The sequence below is a fragment of the Drosophila sulfurigaster genome, chromosome 3 (genome assembly GCF_023558435.1).
Source record: "Drosophila sulfurigaster albostrigata strain 15112-1811.04 chromosome 3, ASM2355843v2, whole genome shotgun sequence".
In the NCBI taxonomy this organism is placed as follows: Eukaryota; Metazoa; Arthropoda; class Insecta; order Diptera; family Drosophilidae; genus Drosophila; species Drosophila sulfurigaster.
In genome coordinates, this window is record NC_084883.1 from 25,185,210 (window position 1) to 25,206,069 (window position 20,860).

Consider the following 20,860-nt stretch of genomic DNA (forward strand, 5'->3'; position numbering starts at 1 on the left):
TAGTACAAGGAGAAATTTCTCTCTCCTGACTTAATTATAATTTCGTAAAAAATACAAATACAATACAAAAAGAAAAAATGTAATAACTTTATTGCTTGTTGTTTAATAAGGGAAATTTTATTTATATTTTTAATTCAAATATATTGGGACTTCAAATAGATGAAGTCATATTAATACAGATTCCCATTTGCAAATTATTCCCATAAGCTTCATTGATTCTTATAATCGAAATAATAAACAGATCCATTAATAGTTGCCTTCAAGATTTTGTTTTTAAAAATGGACAGTCTTAATCCGTATTCTCCATTGGGAACCGGAAAACGAACTCGAAAATGATCTATATCTACTTGAAAATCTTTAACAATTAAGGATGTGCCAGCCTTGAAATAAAAAATAATTTTATATAGGTCTACAGATAGACCATATAAGAATGTACATACCATATAAGGGCAGGTGTGATTAAGATTTGAATAGGGTTTTATATACTCGAAGCCTATTATCGCAACTACATTATATGGTTTCTTTATGAATTTGCACGCATCAATGCTAAAAGAATAAAGATAGGGATGCCAGCCATTTTCACGTTTAAAGAGCCCAACTTGAACCTGAAATGTGGATGTACTTCTGATATAATGAACTGGTTTTAGTTTTAAATTCAGAAAGGATATACATACCCTAGCAGCTTTGATAGTTTTAAATACGTCAAAGTTAACGTTTATGATATTGTTATCTCTACTGACAGCCTTTATCTCGCATTTACTGAAGTTACCTATCTCAGGGTCGAGGAGCTGACAATTCAGAGTCTTGAATTTTCCACGTGCCTAGAGAGATGATAAAGATTTATATATATATAAATAGATATATATATATATATATATATATATATATATATGTATAAACTTACCATAAGAAAGAATAGGGTTATCCAAAGCAGCAAGCGAAAAACTTTATCCATTCTGGGCGAGTATAGTATTATATCTGGGGTTGCATATTACAATTCTAGATTTTTATATATGCAATATTTAAATGGGGTTTTAATGAGATTATAAATAATTTTCCATATCCATTAATGACTCTAGTCTATCTCTATATGAGTTTGTTGATAAGGGAAGACCAAATTGACCAAGTTCCTGATCGTCACAAAGTTTTACAGCTATAAAATTAGAGTTTTCAGCAATATTCACTGACATTAGTGTTATTTTTATATCACTTGTCATTTTAATTAAGTATTTATTGTTGTTGGTGTCAATTAATCATTTTCATTTTGTTAAAAGTGTCAACATCTAAATTAAGACAACTGTCGCTCGCTGCTCGCTGCTCTTCTTGTCATTAGGTTGTTCTTGGGTTGGTGCCTGTGGCTGTGGTCAGATAAAACAAATCAATCCTGTATTTACGAATGTATGTAGGAGGGAGCCAACTTAGCAAGAATATTATAAGGCTTGAGCAAAAATTCACATGGATCAAACTTGATTTTGTAGAGAAACGGATGCCAGCCGTTTACTCGTTGATAAAATTGAGCTTGGGCCTAAAACGTGTCCAAATGAATTAATAGGAATTATAATTTTTATGCTAGTGGTACTCACTTCTAAGTCGTTGATGACTACCTTCGGCAGATAGTGACTATTAGCAACCTTATTTTTGTTTCCTATTAAATTGATTCGACATTGTGTGAGTTCACCAGCATCCTTGTCAATTGCATTGCATAAAAGCGACTTGAAAGGTGCCTTTATCGTTTCAGCCACTAAATAGACTATTAGGAGGAATAAAATTCTCTTTAGTTTTCAATATTCTGCGATTTTCTATGGACCGCGCGGATATTTAAACTATAGATCATATTCGTTGTGAGTTATATGCTAAATGGCATTTAAATGAGAATTTTTATAGTTTTCTTCAAACAAACTAAAATAACATTAAAATTGGGCAAAAAAGTTACAAAACGATAATGATGATTATTTTTTAAACAAATAAATTATCCTTTACAATTTAAAAGAGAGAAGAGAGAGTGCTAGTATCACATAGTCAAATATTCTTGATAACGGATTTTACTTGATTAAACATTTTTCAGTAAATTGAAGAAAATTGCCAAAAAATAACAGCAATTAAAAGTACATACATATGTTGATGTGACTTTTATTTGTAGAGTTGATTATTGGCTTGAATAACCAATGATTATTAGATTCTGGAAAATAAATTTATGTTGGCTTTTCAAACAATGCAACTTGTATCTAAGAGATTCAGGATGAAAGTTTATTGACTGATCATTTCTTAACAGTGCAACTTTTCTCTTCTGTTATATTGATAACTTTTTTCTTCCTCCAACCCCTTTGATTTTACAGAGAGAAAACTGTCCATATTTACTATCAACATCTTGTCTTTTATCTATTATTATAAAAAAGTATTACTAGTTTTAAAAGTATTTTTTTGCGACCGTGAAATGCCTCAAAAATATTTGAGGAATACTACAAAACTTTTTAAAGAACGTTAAACACTGAAAGGTTTTGATTGAAAATGCAAGGAAATATAGTCGCGCTTGATTTGTGCGAAATATAAGTATATAATACAAACAATAATGTAGTATTTAAAAAATAAATATTATAATTATGAAAGGCATGTGTGGGAAATTGTTGATTTTTGAGATTTGCAATTCGGTTTCCCAACGGTAAAAATTATTGGATGATTTTTGTAATTATTCTGGTATTATTCTTATAATGTATCTGATGTTAATGCTGATAGTAAATTTGAATATTATTAATAGAATGTAACAATTATTTTGACAACACACAGATTTCCATTTGCAAATTATTCCCATAAGCTTCATTGATTCTTATAATCGAAATAATAAACAGATCCATTAATAGTTGCCTTCAAGATTTTGTTTCTAAAAATGGATAGTCTTAATCCGTATTCTCCATTGGGAACCGGAAAACGAACTCGAAATTGATCTATATCCACTTGAAAACCTTTAACAATTAAGGATGTGCCAGCCTTGAAATAAAAAATAAATTTATATAGTGTCTACAGATAGACAATATAAAAATGTACATACCATATAAGGGCAGGTGTGATTAAGATTTGAATAGGGTTTTATATACTCGAAGCCTAGTATCGCAACTACATTATATGGTTTCTTTATGAATTTGCAGGCATCAATGCTAAAAGAATAAAGATAGGGATGCCAGCCATTTTCACGTTTAAAGATTCCAACTTCAATCTGAAATGTGGATGTACTTCTGAAGTGATCAGCTGGTTTTAGCTTTAAAATCAAGAAAAAATATACATACCGTAGCAGCTCTGATAGTGTTAAATATATCAAAGTTAACGTTTATAATATTCTTGGTTCTACTGACAGCCTTTATTTCGCATTTACTGAAGTTACCTAACTTTGGGTCGTAGAGTTGACAATTCAGAGTCTTAAATTTTCCTCGTGCCTATATAATTACATAGTAATAATAAGGATATACATAACATATATAACGATTCGCAAAACTTACCATAAGAAAGAATATTGTTATCCAAAGCAGCAAGCGAAAAACTTTATCCATTCTGGACGAGTATTGTATTATATCCGGGGTTGCATATAACTTTTCTAGATTTTTATATATGCAATATTAATGACTCTAGTCCATCTCTATATGAGTTTGTTGATAAGGGAAGACTAAATTGATCAAGTTGCTTATTGTCACAAATTTGTATACCAATAAAATTAGAACATGGATTTTTCAGCAAAGTTCACTCGCAATAGTCTTATTTTTATAAAAAAAAGTATTATTAATTCTATTATTCCGCGGCATAAATATTCGAGGAATGCAACGCAACTGGTGAAAAACTTCCAACACTGAAAGGTTTTGTTTCAAAATGAAAGGAAATATAGTTTCGCTTGACTTGTGCCAAATATAAGTGGTTCGATATTATTATTATTATTATTAGTAAATTACAAACAACAAACAATAATGTAGCATTTAAAATTAAATATTATAATATTGAAATTTGATCAGTTTATAGTGAATTGTTTGGAATGTGGAATTTAAAAATAATAATAATTTATTAAACATTTTTTATAGTAAAGTAATGCCGATGTTAGTCTTATTGTAAATTGATTACTCTTTGGTATTATCGTTGTAGTATACATTTAAATATTAGAATAAACTTGAATATTTATAATAAAATGTACTAATTAATTTTACAATCTACAATATCGAATCGTTTTTTTTTTTTAATGGTAAACAAAATTTTATAATATATAATAACTAAGCAGTTCTGGTTGAGTGATGATAGAGTTCATATTATATATGAGATCATCACACAATAATTTATATACAGAAAAGAACGATTTATAAAAAAATATATAATTACTAAAATTGCTTTATGTTAAAAATATATTTAATATATACAATGACATGATATGGTTTCTGAAAGAATTTGCACGCATCAATGTTAAAAGAATAAAGGAAGGGATGCCAGCCATTTTCACGTTGATGTCTGATGTGATATCTCTCAAAGTTAACGTTTATAAGGTTTCTAGTGCTACTGACAGCCTTTATCTCGCATTGATTGAAGTTATGTTACCTATCTCTAGGTCGTAGAGCTGACAATTCACAGTTTTAAATTTTCCTATAGAATGAGAGAGATTATATATAATATAAGTTTTTGTATGCAAATATACAGCATAAATATTATATCTGCGGTTGCATAACTTTTTCAATTTTGATATATGCAATATTTTAATCGGCTTTTCATGGGGTTATAAAAAAGCTTTCCATTGCCATTAGACATTAGACATTATTCTACCACTATATAAATTTGTTGATAAAGGAAGACAAAATAGGTCAAGCTGCAGACTGTCACAAATTTTTATTGGTCTGAAATTAGAACATTGATTTCCCAGCAACGTTCATTAGGCAATGGCATTATCACTAATCAATTCAACGATCACCTGAAAATTTATTGAATTACAGATGTCTTGCAATGAAATTGATTGCTTATTTGCTGATTGTTAAAAAAAAAAAACAATTGTTTGTCGGTTGATCCAATAGCGTGTACCACATGTCGTATGTTCAATATATATTTAACAAGTGGTTAGTGAACATTGCAAGTGACCAGACTGTTTATTTCTTAATATAGCTTTGCTAAAAAGTAAAAATTAAGAATTTTAAAAAGAATTATTATAATTGTAAGATATATGAATTTTAAATTTGATCAATTAATGATTAATTATGAAAATTGAAAATGTATAGAGCTTTTTCATTAGTGTAAATTTAAAGTAGTAAAATAATATCGGATAATGTTAAAAGAGTGTTTACAATTTTGTACCGTGAATTTAAAAAAAAAATATGATCAAGTTTTAAATCTTTTCAAATTATTCCCTGCTACATTTAGATGGACTTCAAGATTGTAGGTTGTTAATAATAATATCATTCCTTAATAGAAAATTATCATTGTTTCGCTTCACTGAAGCCAAACTTTAATAATCACAAAATATAATATGCAGGAAATAATTTAATGTCTTTATTAAAAATTTGTTGAGGAAACAAACCAATGTCTACATATGTACACTCTATATTTTTTTTGGGGATTACAAATAAAATTTACTTTAACCCATCGATAATATTAATAACCTTATACTAACCAATAATAATATTCACTTACTACACTTCATTCTTATAATCGTAAAAATAAAATGAGCCGAAAATTAATGCTCTTAAAGTTTTGTTTATATGAATGGTAAATTTTACGCCATACTCTCCATTAGGAATGGGAAAACGAGATCGAATGTTGTCCACGTCGAGATCAAAGCTCTTAAGGCTTAACGAAGAGTTAGCCTTGAATATGAAAATAATTTAGAAGCTATCTATGAAAAGCTACCAATCAATATGTATGTACTTACCATATAAGGGCAGGGATGATTAAGATTCGCATAGGGTTTCACATATCCGAAAGCTAGAATAGCAATCATGTTATATGGTTTCCTTAAAAACCTGCAAGAATCTACGCTGAAAGAATAGAGAAACGGATGCCAGCCAGTCTCCCGCTTGAAGAAGCCAATTTGAGCTTGAGTTTTTAAAGAACTGTGTATGTAAGTGGTTAAAATATTAGTTTTGTTATCAATAAATACCTCAGAATTACCCCTGATAGTTTGATAAAGGTCATACTCAATGTTCATAAGGTTTTTTGTTCTGCTGACAGCCTTTATCTCGCATTTAGTGAAGTTACCTAAATCCGGGTCATAGCTTTGACAATTCAGGCTCTTAAATTTGGCTTGTACCTAAAGAATAAGTGTTGATGATAAAACTGTAGATGTGAATATGCAGAGCTTACCATAAGCAGAAATACGCTTATCCAGAGCAGCAAGCGAAAAACTTTATCCATTTTGGGCGAGTTCTGTTTTGTATCTGAGGTTCCATATAACTTTTATATTTTTTTATATATGTAATATTTAAATAGGCTTTTAATGAGATTTTAAAAAATTTTCCATATCCATTAATGACTCTAGTCCATTTCTATATGAGTTTGTTGATAAGGGAAGACCAAATTGATCATCATAAATTTTTATAGCAATAAAATTAGAACATGGATATTTTAGCAAAGTTCAATCGCAATAGTCTTATTTTTATAAAACAAAGTATTACGAATTCTAAAAGTATTTTTTTATTTGCGAATTCACTTTCGCAGCCTAAATATTCGAGGAATGCCACACATCTGGTGAAAAACTTCCAACACTGAAAGGTTTTGTTTTAAAACGAAAGGAAATATAGTCGTGCTTGATTTGATTTTGTAGTATGTAAAATTAAATATTATAATTGGGTTTGAAATTTGATCAGTTAATAATGAAATGTTTGGAACTTGGATTCGAATTTCCCAATGATTAAAATTTATCAAACATTTTTTTATCGTAAAGTAATACCGATGTTAGTATTATTGCTGTTTGATTACTCTTTGATATTATTGTAGTATTATTCTTGTAAAGCACTTGAGGATACTCTTAGAATAAATTTGAATGTTAATAATAAAATATACAAATTCATTTTACAATTTATAAAATCAAATCATCTATTTTCAAATGGTAAACATAATTTTATAATATACTCGTATAATGGCTAAGCAGTTCTGGTTGAGTAATGATAGAGAGTTGTGAGCTCATCACACAACAATTTATATACAGAAAAACATGATTTGTAAAAAAGTATATAATTACTAAAATTGTTGTATGTTAAAAATATATTTCATGAACAAACAAGCTTTTTCATACATAAAACGAGAGAGAAACTTCTCTCTTGACTGAATTAAATTTTAAGAAAAATGCAAAACCGAAAGAAATGTAATGACTTTATTGCATTTAGTATGTTATAATAAAAACTATATCCCTAATTCATATACATATGTTAGGACTGCAAAGTGGTTGATTAATTTTAAACATCCATAAACTTCATTGATCCTTGTAATCGAAATAATAAATAGATCCATTTACAGTTGCCTTCAAACTTTTGTTTACAAACACGGATAGTCTTAATGCGTATTCTCCATTGGGAATGGGAAAACGAGATCGAAATTCATCCATATCCAATTCAAAGTCCTTAGCAATTAATGATGTGCCAGCCTTTAAATAATAAATAAATGCATTTATTGTCTAAGGATAGATTGTAATTAACCATATAAGTATATACATACCTCATAGGGGCAGGTGTGGTTAATATTCGTATAGGGTTTTAGATACTCGAAGGCTATTATCGCAATGACATGATACTTTTTCTTAAAAAATTTACAAACATCTATGTTGAAAGAGTAAAGATAGGGATGCCAGCCATTTTCACGTTTAAAGAGCCTAACTTCAACCTGAAATTTAAAAAAAAATTTCTGATGTTATTACCTGATTTTAGTTTTATAATCCGTAATGGATATACCATAGCATTTCTGAGAGTTTGATATATCTCAAAGTTAACGTTTATAATATTTTTGGTTCTACTGACAGCCTTTATCTCGCATTTACTGAAGTTACCTATCTCAGGGTCGTAGAGCTGACAATTCAGGCTTTTAAATTTCCCTCGTGCCTATAGAATGAAAGAGATGATAAGGATATGTATATATATATATATATATATATATACAAGTATGTTTGAAAATATACAGAGCTTACCATAAGCAAAAATACACTTATGCAAAGCAGTAAGCGAAAAACGTTATCCATTCTGGGCGAGTCTTGTTTTATATCTGAGGTTGCATATAACTTTTTCAATTTTGTTATATGCAATATTTTAATGGATTTTTAATGAGATTATAAATCACTATATAAATTTCTTGATAAGGGAAGACAATATAGATCAAGTTGTCGATCGTCACAAATTTTGTATTGGACTAAAATGAGAACATTGATTTCTCAGTGACGTTCATTAGGCACCGGCATTAGTGTAATTTTTATATCACTTATCAATTCAACGATCTCCTGAATATTGATTAAATTACAGATGTTCAGTAATGAAATTAATTGATTGTTTTTTGATTGATTGTTGACTGTTAAACAAAAAACAATGGGTTTTTAATCCAGTATTTATTAATGGCTGTTGTCATTAGTAATTTTAAAGTTTTTAATGCTAACAATGTGTACCACATGTCGTATGTTCAATATATGTTTAACAAGTGGATAGTGAACATGAAAAGCAGTCCTTCTTTTTTAATCTAGCTTTGCTAGGAAATAACAATAAAGAATTTCAAAAATAAGTATCATTTTGGTAAAATATATGAATTTTAATTTTGATCATTAAATTATTAATTTTTTAAATTAGAAATTTGGAGAGCTTTCCCATTAGTATAAATTTAAAGAAGTTCGTTAATTCAATTTTTTAACATTTTTTGAATAATATCGGATAATGTTAATATTGTTGAAAAGTGCTTACACTTTTGCACCGTGAATTTTTAATAAGTGCATGAATTGCAAAATATTTGAATATATTTATAAGTGGTCTTTAAAATAGATGCATTGATATCAGCCATTATTTCTTAATATGTTATTTGGTTGAATGGTGATTGAGTGCAGATGTAAATTTATCACTTGTTAATTTATTAAGCAAATAACATAATAAAACCTCATTTCGATGCAGCTAAATATAATTACTTATAAATCTATTCAAATTATTCCCTGCTATATTGAAATTAGTATTGCAGGTTGCTCAAAATTATATTCCTTAATAGATAATCATCATTGTTTCGCTTCGCTGGAGCCAAACTTAAATAATCACAAAATATAATATGCAGGAAATAATTTAATGGGTTTATTGAAAATTGTTTGAATAAACAAACCAATTTATAGGCTCTATATTTTTTTTTTTGGGATTACAAATAAATTTTAGTTTAACTCATCTTAATATTATCGATGAGTTAAACTAAAATTTATTTGTAATCCCCCCTCTTTAAATATCCATTAATACTGCTCAATCACACTTCATTCTTAAAATCGTAAAAATAAAATGAGCCGAATATTGACAAAACTTTAGTTTTGTTTACAAGAATGGAAAATTTTAGGCCATACTCTCCATTGGGAATGGGAAAACGAGATCGAAGGTTATCCAGGTCTAGTTCAAAGCTTTTAACGCTTAACGAAGAGTTAGCCTTGAATATGAAAACAATTTAAAAGTTATCTATGCAAAGCTACCAATCAATATGTATGTACTTACCATATAAGGGCAGGGGCGATTAAGATTCGCATAGGGTTTCAGATATTCGAAAGCTAGAATAGCAATTATATTATATGGTTTCCTTAAAAATCTGCAATTATCTACGCTGAAAGAATAGAGAAAGGGATGCCAGCCAGTCTCCCGCTTGAAAAAGCCAACTTGAGACTGCGTTTTTAAAGAACTGTGAAAGTGGTTAAAATTTTAGTTTAGCGATCAATAAAATACCTCAGAGTTACCCCTGATAGTTTGATAAAGGTCATATTCAATGTTTATGAGGTTTTTGGTTCTGCTGACAGCCTTTATCTCGCATTTACTAAAGTTGCCTATTTTCGGGTCGTAGCTTTGACAATTCAGACTCTTAAATTTAGCTCGTACCTAATGAATAAGTATTGATGATAGGGTTATGAGTACATATGCAGATGTAAATATAACATACCATAAGCAGAAATAAGCATATCCAAAGCAGCAAGCGAAAAACTTTATCCATTCTAGGTGAGTTTTGTGTTATAACTGGGGTTGCATAGTTTCTCAATTTCGAGCACTACATTATGGATTTGTTTTATGATACTCGATTAAATTGTCCATGCATAATAATTTCGACCTTTGTTGACTACAAATTGATTTGGTTGGTGAACAAAATATACAAATTTATCAATTTGCCAATCATCATAAAATTTGATTGTCCCAAAAATTGGAAAATTGATTTATCAGCAATGTGCATTAGGGTAATAAGTATTTGATTATTAATGGCATTAGTGTAATTTTTCTATAACTATATTAATTCAGAAATAGTTGTAAAATATTTTATATTTAATCTTGCGAAGAAACTGATTTCGATTGATTTAATTAAATAATTTTTGTATAATTTAGTACATGTTTGTGGTGTAATTATTTCGCTAATAATCAAAATGAGCTCATATTTAGATTGATATTGATATCAAATGTGGGTTAAGCTGGCAACTTTGTACCACATGTCGTATGTGCAATATATGCGTGGCATATTTGCGCGTTGGCGTCGCGTGCATTTGATTAAAAAATTCCATGTTGCAAGTGTCGTGGCAGGTGTGCAACTATCGTTCGCCACTCGCTGCTCTTCTTGTCTTTAGATTCGTGGTTGAGTTGGATGGCCTTATGTAGGAGCATGCCGGGCATTGCTGTGCACCGCCACGTGCCCGGCATCCGCTGAATTGTTTTTTGGGGTAGGACCCAGAGCTTCGCGTCTCCACGTTTTAGGCGCGCGTTCAGTGCGCAAGTCCTGATTTCGGCTCCTCTAACGGCCGGAACATCCCCTAACTGCTGTCACATTTTTGTTGTGCAATAGAAATAGCAAGCTGTCTGTGTGTGTGCGAGAGGGAGTGTGAGTGTGCGAGGGAGTGTGTGTGTGTAGGTGCTGTCGACCAACCCACACAGTGCCTGGTATTAAGACGGAATTAGGCTAATTGTGGCAGGCAGTTGAAACATAACGTATACGCTCCGTATGCCGGCAGTCGTTGACGTCGCCTAACTTGAGGACAGCGACTGAGGCACCACCCCATGTTTACAGGCATTCGAACACTCACACTTGAACGCACACTCACACCCTTAGACACTCACACTACTACATTCTGATTCACATTCACACTCACATCCATCATCGTTGTCTCATGCGCTGTTGGCAACTCGCTCGCACTTGCTGCTTGTTACGTGACAGCCAACCGACGAATCCTGGCTGAATGCACAGTGCCAAACCCGAAGTGAAGTTCGTGTTTTTTACCGAGCCAGAGCCGAGTCGGGCGAGTGACGACAAGGACGCTGGCTGGGCTTGCCTTTGGCTTCACGGTGTGTTTCAGTTTTCAGACCTTGGGCAAACGTGTCGGACGTTCCTCGTTGAATCGTTGCCGTCGCTTCGATTACGTTACGTCTTACGTGTTTCTGTAACGTTACGCTACGCTGTGCTGTGCCGTGCCGTGTGGCGCGTGGGCGCTTCTGCAACTGCCAGCAATATGCCAATATTTGTTGTCAATATCAACAGCAACAGCATTAAACTGCGTTACAACTCTGACTCTGACTCTGACTTTGGCTCAGATCAGGCAGCAGCAACTCCTGCTTAACACAGCAACAAGGTTCTTCCTCTCGTTCCATTCCTGTTTATTGAATTGCCGTTTTTCCTCCGTTTGTTTATGTAATTTGTTTACGTTAAATGTTGTGTTTTTTTATACTTCATTTTGTTTACCTGTAACTTCCACCTCTCGTTGTGTTTGTTTCGTTGTTGTGTCAATGTTGTCAATCATCTGTAATTGGTGTGTTCTGCTTATTTCCTTAAAACCTTAAAAACGAAACCATTTACTTAATACTCAACTCTTGATGTCACTCTAGTAATAATACCCTTGATGTTGTTTTTGTTCATGTTATCGATGTGCTACTTATATAAGTTATTGACATTTCAACTAATCATATATGTTAAATATAGTTTATATATGTTGTTCGTGCTGTTTAGAGAATGAGAGAGATCTTCTCAGCTGCTCATACAAACCATTTAATTTATGGACTGTGTTTACGCTGAGCAGATCTTTTTTACAATAATATACTTTACACTTTTCTTATCACATTACAAGTGTAAAACATGAGAGAAAAACTGTGTCAAATGTGCGAAATGAATACAAGTAAATGACGCTTGAAAACTGACAATTTTGTTATATTTAAATACTTTTTTATGTACACTTATCTAATCATTGTGCATTGAGGAAAGAATGAAAGTACATCAATATTTAGTCGATCGAAATAATAATACTCTTGTTGCCTATAATTAAAATTGTGTTTACATAGTTAGTGCTAAGAGATGATTACTTAAAGAAATATACAATTTGAGCTCTAACAGTTTAATAAATCTAATTATTTGTAAAAAATTAGAATACTTTTACTGCTCAGATTTAATATTGAGTTTGTGTGTGTGCTAAGAAAAATTTCTAATAAAATAAAATAGCCAATTATTACCAATAATTTGATTCTCATACAATTATGTATTGTATTTTAATCAGAATTTTAATCAGAAACTGTATTCTAAAATTTTTTGAGTATATAAATGTGATTTTTATTCTGAAAAAAAAAATATAAAAAATAAACTGAAATAAAAATCATTCATGACACATAAAAATTTTATTTTTATTTTTATATTAATTGATTATTTCTATATGATTATCCATACATGGTTTTTGTTTATATAAAGTTAATAACAATGAGTCAGTCTTAAAGGAAATTATTAAAATCAAAAATTCCGTGATTTTTAAAATAAAAGTTTTAATGTTTACTGTCTGTGATTTTAATAGAACTAATTTCTAACTAAAATTTAAAACCTTAGCACAATTAATCAAAATGTTCAAAGCAAGTGTATTCCAACTGACCCCAAGTGTGTCAAGCAGAGATCAAATAATTAGCTTAAAGTTGTGCTACATCTTCCCTTTTTTTGTTTAATCTCAAGTTTAGTTTTATCTGACAGTTTTAGATAAGTGTAAACAGCTTGTAAGTTGATAAATTTCAACAGAAACTTAGACAACTGAATGTGAATTGAACTGCGGTTCAAGGCCGAAATCTAGAGAGAAAAGCATCATCATGAACAAGATTTGTTGATCGACCTCATGTAAGACAAATATGTACAAAGCTTATTATGTATTTATGATGTTAAGACTGGAGATAAAACGTAACTTTTGTGAATTCCCAGACCATAAATGTTTTGAAATTTTGAGCTAATTCCAACAACTGACAATGTAACGTGAGCGCTAAAGTCTGGAAAAAATGTTAAACGAGAACAATATGAAATTTGAAATGAAAATTGTGTTGACACACGACTCGTGTGTCAAGAGATAAGGCATGGATAAGGACTTATCAGAGCGCCGTAGAGTGACATTATCAAACTCGACTAAGCCTAAAATCTACCATACTTCCCTCCTCTATTAATATATTGCTGAGAAAAAATATTTAAATTCGTAATTGTAGCTAAAGCTAATTTGAACTTGTACGAGGAAATACATAAGCGAAACTCGGAAATTAGTTCCCGAACACATTGCAACGCGAAAAGACGCTGCTTGACGGAGCAATAAAAAAAGAAAAGAATTAAAAAGTGAACAATAATTTGGAGCGTGTTACGAATTTATCAAGTGTGTTAAACGAAAGTGAAGTGTACTCGAATCTATGGCCGGCTATCGTGCCCTGCCCCTGGCCCCCGTCTCGGCCAGCAGCATGGCAACAACGGCCGCTGTGCAGCCAAGTGGCGGACATCCGGGCCCAACGATGGCGTATGCTCATCATCATCAGTCGATGACGGCGATGTCGAATAATGGTATTATCTATCAATCGGCGGTGCACGCCTCCATACACAGTTTGAATACAGTACAAAGCCAGCATCGCTCATCCACCGCCACGCATCATCACATTCTAGCCACGGCAACCGCCACGGCGGCAGCAACCGTAACAGCAGCAGCAGCAGCCACAGCGGCAGCAGCGGTGGCCGTGGCGTTGCCCACGCCAACAGCAACAGCTGGAGCATTGCAGCCGACGGCAACTGCAGCCAGTTATGGGCAGCAGCAACACATGCAACAGCAGCAGCAGCAACAACAGCAGCAACAGTTGCAGCTGCAGCCAACGCATCATCAGCAACAACAGCAACAGCAGCAGCAATTGATGCTGCATCAACAACACTCACAGCAGCAACAGCAGCATCAGCATCAACAGCAACAGCAACTGCTGCCACATCAACAACAGCAGCAGCAACATCATCTGCAACAACATCAGCAACAGCAGCAGCAGCAACATTTGACGCCCGCTCTGCACCACCACCACCATCATCATCACCACCACCAGCAGCTGTCGCTGCATCAGAACCACCTGTATTTCAATGGCCTGGGCCATCACCATCATCATCATCATCGGCAGATCTTTAGCCATCTGCAGAGCGCATTGTTGCCGCTCAGTGTCAGTAAGTATGCATGTGCCGCCTTCTAGGGCGTGGCAACCATCAACCAACCAATCGAACAGGCATACTAACGAACAACAATCTAAAAAAGAAGTTTGTAATCTGAAAAATGTATTTATATTGATGTTGCATGTTTGTCTAGCTAGCCAACAAATAATTCTATCTATGTGTCTTAATTTAATTCAAGTTTATCGATGTTGTGCGATAGCTTTAAGTTGTGTTGTTTCACACAAATTGCATACTAATACTCGTACGTTGTCTACTTGGGCAACTTCATTTTCATTTTATAAACATTTCATTAAATTTTATTTCATATCTTCCTGGGCAATAATTCGCACGCCATTCCACAAAACGCGTGCGGAGCGTCGCGCATATGTTGCCTGCTTCGTCGCGTCGCTTATTGTTTGTTGTTGTTCTTGTTGTTGTTGTTGGTTTGTGCTCCACAAAGGACATTCACATATATGTGTCCTTAACGAGTGCGAGCCTAAACCTAAACTACAAACAATTGAAACAAAAGGCCCCACAACAGAAGACACAAAACGCAAAGTCGAAGCCAAAGCCTTCGCCAGGTGATTGTTGTCTTTCTGGGTGTGTGTGTGCGAGTGCGTGTGTGTTTGTTGTGTGTGCGATTTTATGTCGCTAACAATGCAAAATATGCCCAACATTTGTGTTTTTTCTGCCGTTTGGTTTAGTTTTTGTGTGTGGCATGCCCCCGATTGTCCGCCCTCGTCTCATTTATGTCTTCCTTGTCTTTTGTTGCACATTGAAATATGTCAGCAATTGTGCAACGCTTTTTGTAAATGCGAGTGTGTGTGTGTGTGCTGGGACCATTGTCACATTAGATTTTGTTGCTGCCCGGCGGCAGCTTAACTTTATTATTTTAACTTAACGGCATTTTAAGTGTTTTTTATGCAACAACAAAGCTGTATCGCCGTGTGTGTGTGTGTGTGTGTGCTCGTAGGTGCGAGTTAACATTTCATGCAGCTGAGAAACGGTTATGTGTCCACAACAACAACAACAGCAACAAACAGCAGCCATAATAAATGTCGTGCCTCGTTTATGAGCAGCTTCATTATGCGCGTTTTGTAGCATACTTTTCAGCGCCCCAGCTCGCTGCCTCACTCGCGCCCCCTCTCATTCACTTCTTCGCACTCCCTCTTCATCTACTCTCCTCCCTCGTTTCGAGTCCACTTTACATGTTACGCCCCTGCTGTTGCTTCGTCACTTGGGCACGCTAAAACTTTGTAACCAAAGTGCGTCAATGAAAAACCAACAAGTGTGCAATGTATGTGTGTGTGTGTTTGTGTGTGTGCGTTTGTTTGTATGCATATGAGTCTGGGTGTGAGTGTATTAGTTGTCTTTAACTGCCACTGTTGCTGTTGTTGTTCTTGTTACAGTTGTTTGCTGTGCCAGTCAATTTTATTGTCTTTGGCATGCCATTGTTGTGACTACTGCCCGCCAGGCGCGCCTCCAACTCTGACTCGGAGTCGACTCCGATTCCGACTCTTGCTCTCTGTATTGTGCGGCGACCTCAATGTCACTTCTCTCTCCCCCTTCTGTCATTCAAGTGGCCGCAAAAGCGTGCAGAACAGTTTTGCGTAAGGCAAACAAACTTGATAAACTTGAGTCATCTTCAAGCATAAATAGACTCACATTTGAATTTCTTTAGCAGATTAAGTTGTCCATTAGATTGTTAAATATAGCAAAATTAGTAAGTAAATTAATTGATTTACAAACTGTTTTGTTTGAGTTGAAATTTTGTATAGTCACTGAAAATTTTGTTCAAATATTTGAAACTATTTCTACCATATTATTAGAACATTCACAATTTATGAATGGTCAATAAATAAATAGCAAATATAGTCTGAAGGCCTTCGTAGCTCTGGCTCATCTCATTACAATAAGGAAATGTATATTTAAAATAAAACCAATTAGGTTTCATGTTATCGAAAGAAGAATGTACCAAAACGAACTATGACGATGAGTGGGATGAACCATGAACAATTTGGGAACAAAATCAAACAAACGAATCGAAGAATCTAGTTAACTAATTTCAAATAAACAAGCAGACTTATTCAGTAAATTGAACGATATTTACACAACACGAGTATAATATAGAGCACTTAAAAGTTTAATTCTAAACGAATTATTAAACCTATTCATAAATTTACACGGGAAATATAAATATTTCTTCTTATGTAGAGAATTTAGTAAAGTGACTATAAGTTTGATTACATCAAATTCTTTCAATGCTTTCGTGTATTAACGGTGTTCAATGTGGCCAATGATGGTCAAGTTTCCAAATAACGTGCGGACTAAATTTCTATTCGAATAGTTTTCATTTAATGCAAAACTTGTTGTCGAATTGTTTGCTATAGTCGAGCAGACTCTGTTGCAATATCGATTGAGTTGCTTAAAGTTGAAATGCATTAGAGTTGCAGTTGACAGTTGACAGTTGGCTCACTGGGAACTGTTGTTGTTGTTGGGCGGAGTGTTGAGTTCAAGCTCGGGCAGTTTATAAATGTATAAGCCACAATGTCAGGGGACCAAAGAGCTATCCAAACTGTAAATCTCAAGTCAAGGAAAAGTGTGAAAAGGCAATAAAAAAACAAAACAAAAAAAACAGAAAAAACGGAAAAGAAAAACAGAAAGTCGCAAGTTGACAAAATTTTAATAAGGCACTTTGCTGGCCGCCTTTTGCATGCCAAACGAAGCGGTTGCCAGCTGCCACAAGGACTCGCCAAAGAGTGAGTGAGAGCGAGCGGATGATGGAAAGAGAGAGCGAGTCACATACTGACCATCGACGGAAGGGCAATAAAAAAATTCAAAACGCTCACATACGGATTTGTCAAAGATCACGTACTCAATAAATATTGCCCACAGTTGGCTACACTTTGGATTGGACTCAAGCCTCTGACATTTGCCAACTTTTACGATTGTGTGCGCATGTATATGCGAGTGTGTGTGTGTGTGGTTTGAAGTGTGTGTTCCGTGTAGTATTTGGGCCTTTAATTTTGGCTCAGTTATTGCCTTGGACAGCTGTGGGCGTTGGCTTTGATGTGCGCCTATTAATTTCCAGTTTGCAGCGGCAATTCAATTAGTTGGGCTACCAAATACATCCCGTCCTTTCACTGCATATCCTGCTGATCCTGTCTCGTTACAAGTGTGTGTGTGTGTGAGTGCACTCTTGCCGAGTTTACGTGGCACGTAATATATTTGCTCATATTACTAAAAGCTACATAAATCGTGCGGGCTTTAAGCGAGCTGCAATTTATAGGCGACATCCAGCGGAGCGCTTCATTCACATTCAACAAACATTTTAAAGTACGCTCTTGTGCCTTTAAGGATGTGCCAGGATATGCTGCGAGGTGAGCGATGTGAGAGATGTGTGTATGCTGGGCCTTGTTGTTTAGCCTGATCGATGGCCAAATGGTGACAAAATGCAAGGCCTATGCCTGGGGCATGTTTACAAGCCAACTATGTGCTACGTGCCACACACCAAGTGTGGCAGATAGAGTCGAGCTGAGCCGAGCCGAGGCGAGGCGAGTCCTTTATGTGCAATGAACGTTCGTTCATTTGGCTTGCAGCGCTGCTGCAAAAGTCGAAAAGTGTTTGCCAACGCAAAATTCCAAGCAATTAAATCACTTTGATGCTAATTTGGATTAATATGTTGTTGTCCCTGGCAATTTGTTGCCGTTCAACATTGCTCCTCTCCTCCCTTATTTCACCCTCGAATCTCTCTTTTAGGGTGAAAGGCTTGTTGGCCAGGTGTTTCGATTAGAGTGCACGCAAATAGATTTATTGAACAATGCGCTACTAAACGATGCCCACACTTTGCATCCCAGCTCCGATGTATTCGTTTATTTTTGTTGCATTGCCAGCCGTAGGCAGTGTATGTGTGTGTGTGTGTGCGAGTGTGTGTTGTGCTTGCTGCGTTATTTATTTGGCTTATCGGCTGCAACGCCTAAAATTGTGCTACATTTGTCGTTTGTCGGTTAGACAAACACTTTTTGTATGTGTGCATATTCCCCACACACATTCTCGCCCACTCCAAATCCAAATCCACATTCAACCTTTCCCAAACCGAATATCATTCGCCTCCTTGTTCAGTCTATGTCTTTATTAGCTTACAACCATATTAATTTTGTTAGATAAATATTAGTTTTAATACCCGTGCCGTCCATAAGCTAAACGGTTGTTTAACAGCCTGAATAGATTTGTATTGATTTAACGGCTTTGTACTACATGCTTTGTAAAAGATTTAATGGGATTTTGTGGTCGATTTTTACTACAAATTTTGGACAGCTTTTAATGTATTGAGAATCTTGTTGAAAAATATAATAAATTAATAAGGATTTAAGTTTAGATTTCATTATCATTGTAAATTTTTACTAAAAATTTGCGGGAACTTTTAATGTATTTAGAATCTTCTTAAATGAGATCATGAAATAATGATGAGTTTTATTTCAATTTATTGAGATTTTGTAGAACATTTTTAATAGAATTTTTGAGTACTTTTAAGGTATTTAGAATCTTCTTGAAAAGGGTAAAAAATTAATGAGATTTTAGTTTAGATTTCATAATAATTTGTGATAAATTTCAATTCAATAAATTCGACTACTGGCAAACTCTTTCGAATTTTTATAATTTCTACTACAAATTTGTGAGAAATTTTAATGTATTCAGAATATTTTTAATGATTTTATAGTAAATTTCTATTATAAATTTTCCTGTATTTATTGTAAGTCTTCTAAATGAGTTAAGGGACTATTTTTTGCATAATTTATGTTAATAGATATTTTTATCTAAGCCCCATACCTAAAACGACAAAACTTTATTCGATCTTACTTCTTACACATCAAAAATATTTCCTATAAATATACCCAATTTGAAACCATTTTCGGTACAAGTATCGCAAAGTCAAGCTTGCCGAGTACTAAAAGCTAACATTGCTTATTAGTTTTTGGGCATTTAGATTAATTTGCTTTCGTGCCGGGCAATTTGGGTTTTTATGCAGAACAGTTTTGGTCGTTTCCATGTGTTTTTCCTCGCGCTAATTTCATGGCACTTTAAATGTTTAATTTACAATTTATGTAAAGCACACACACCCATCACCCATAACAGACAAACACACACACACACATACACGGTGGTTTGTAGTTTGCTGCCGGGCAAACAAAATTCGTAACGTATTTATGAGGACTTGATAAATACTAGCATTAAAATAAATTACAGCTTTCGCTGCTAAACCACTGAAAAAATATATATTTATATATGTATTTACACAAATATTACGTATACGTATGTGTGCAAAAAAAAACTATGAAAAAATGTATTTAAAATATACAAAGAGGTGGAAGAACAACCTGCGGTGGCAGCTGCTTATACAAACTTCTCATGCAAAGGTGCCCAAAAAAAAAAGAAAAAAGAAACGTATGTGCTCGTAAAAAAATCGCATGTTTGTTGTGCCGAAATTCAGCGGCTGCATATTAATATAATTTGCAGGCTGATACCGCACTCTCCCCGTTGCTTCTATTATGAACCGAATCGTAAGACAGCAAAGTCAAAAGTTTGCGAAGTGCATTACAATCTTTTTTTTTGTATGCCAAAGGTAGATAAATTATTAGGCGTATGTTTCATGGAGTGGAGTTAGGCAGAAAGAAGCCAAATATTTACTTAATATACAGCAAAGAGCTTGGTAGCTTGGTGTATATATATTTTTTATACCCTTTGAATAAAGGGTACAACTACAGAATATATTATATGATACGATTCTTGCAAATTTTGTTTGGGTTCAGATAAAAAATGTAGAAGTCATTCTACAATAGAAATAATTTTGTTTGACAAAGAATGGCTGCTGTAGTCGGTTTTTAGTTTGCAGGTTGTCAATCTGATTTCTGTTGTATTCTGGGATATATTTTCAACGAAATAGTATATCGATATATCAAGAAAAAATTTCGGTATATTTTTGTATCATTTGCTATAATGATTAGGTATATGTTCAAACAAATTTTGTATGGGAAAATATGGCAGCCGCAGTCAGGTTTGGTATCTTTTATATGATACGGTATATTTTTACTTTTTACGTTATATCGATATACCAATCAAGATTTTCGGTTTATTTATGTATTAATAATTAGGTATATTTAAGTATTTTTTCGAAGTATTGCTATGAAATATTTTGAGAATAATACCGCAAAGTTTTGCTTTTATTGACAAAGGGTAACGGGTATATCACAGTGGAACA

At 33.6% G+C, this 20,860-nt stretch overlaps 4 protein-coding genes across 13 annotated transcripts in view; 1 reads left to right on the plus strand and 3 right to left on the minus strand.

The window, feature by feature from the left end:
- Positions 1–20,860, minus strand: part of LOC133844019 (histidine-rich glycoprotein-like) — a 154,779-nt gene that overhangs the window by 60,241 nt on the left and 73,678 nt on the right. The window lies entirely within an intron of this gene.
- LOC133844855 (uncharacterized) overlaps positions 1–20,860 on the plus strand; it is a 62,686-nt gene that overhangs the window by 20,966 nt on the left and 20,860 nt on the right. The gene's annotated exons all lie outside the window — the stretch shown is intronic.
- LOC133845268 (uncharacterized) lies at positions 114–1,331 on the minus strand. The gene is made up of 4 exons (XM_062279675.1): positions 905–1,331; positions 675–821; positions 441–605; positions 114–380 (listed from the first exon to the last, which is right to left on the minus strand). The coding sequence occupies exons 1-4, from the start codon at positions 953–955 to the stop codon at positions 210–212; spliced, it is 534 nt and encodes a 177-aa protein (XP_062135659.1). The 5' UTR covers positions 956–1,331; the 3' UTR covers positions 114–209.
- Positions 2,613–3,585, minus strand: LOC133845570 (uncharacterized). Of its 2 annotated transcripts, XM_062280060.1 has the most exons (4): positions 3,492–3,585; positions 3,282–3,428; positions 3,047–3,211; positions 2,613–2,985 (listed from the first exon to the last, which is right to left on the minus strand). In XM_062280060.1, the coding sequence occupies exons 1-4, from the start codon at positions 3,540–3,542 to the stop codon at positions 2,815–2,817; spliced, it is 534 nt and encodes a 177-aa protein (XP_062136044.1). In that variant the 5' UTR covers positions 3,543–3,585; the 3' UTR covers positions 2,613–2,814. The 2 variants fall into 2 exon arrangements, 1 of the variants encoding a protein (XP_062136044.1); XR_009894794.1 differs by lacking the exon at positions 3,492–3,585 and having other exon boundaries at positions 3,047–3,227; positions 3,282–3,433.

Bases quoted from the DNA above. Each gene is read 5' to 3' on its own strand.
- LOC133845268 (XM_062279675.1), bottom strand. From the start codon at position 955: ATGGATAAAGTTTTTCGCTTGCTGCTTTGGATAACCCTATTCTTTCTT. The intron at 606-674 runs GTATGTATATCC...TCCACATTTCAG, and splicing joins AAACTATCAAAGCTGCTAGG to GTTCAAGTTGGGCTCTTTAA. The intron at 381-440 runs GTATGTACATTC...TTTTATTTCAAG, and splicing joins ATCACACCTGCCCTTATATG to GCTGGCACATCCTTAATTGT.
- LOC133845570 (XM_062280060.1), bottom strand. From the start codon at position 3,542: ATGGATAAAGTTTTTCGCTTGCTGCTTTGGATAACAATATTCTTTCTT. The intron at 3,429-3,491 runs GTAAGTTTTGCG...GTAATTATATAG, and splicing joins TAACAATATTCTTTCTTATG to GCACGAGGAAAATTTAAGAC. The intron at 3,212-3,281 runs GTATGTATATTT...TCCACATTTCAG, and splicing joins ACACTATCAGAGCTGCTACG to ATTGAAGTTGGAATCTTTAA.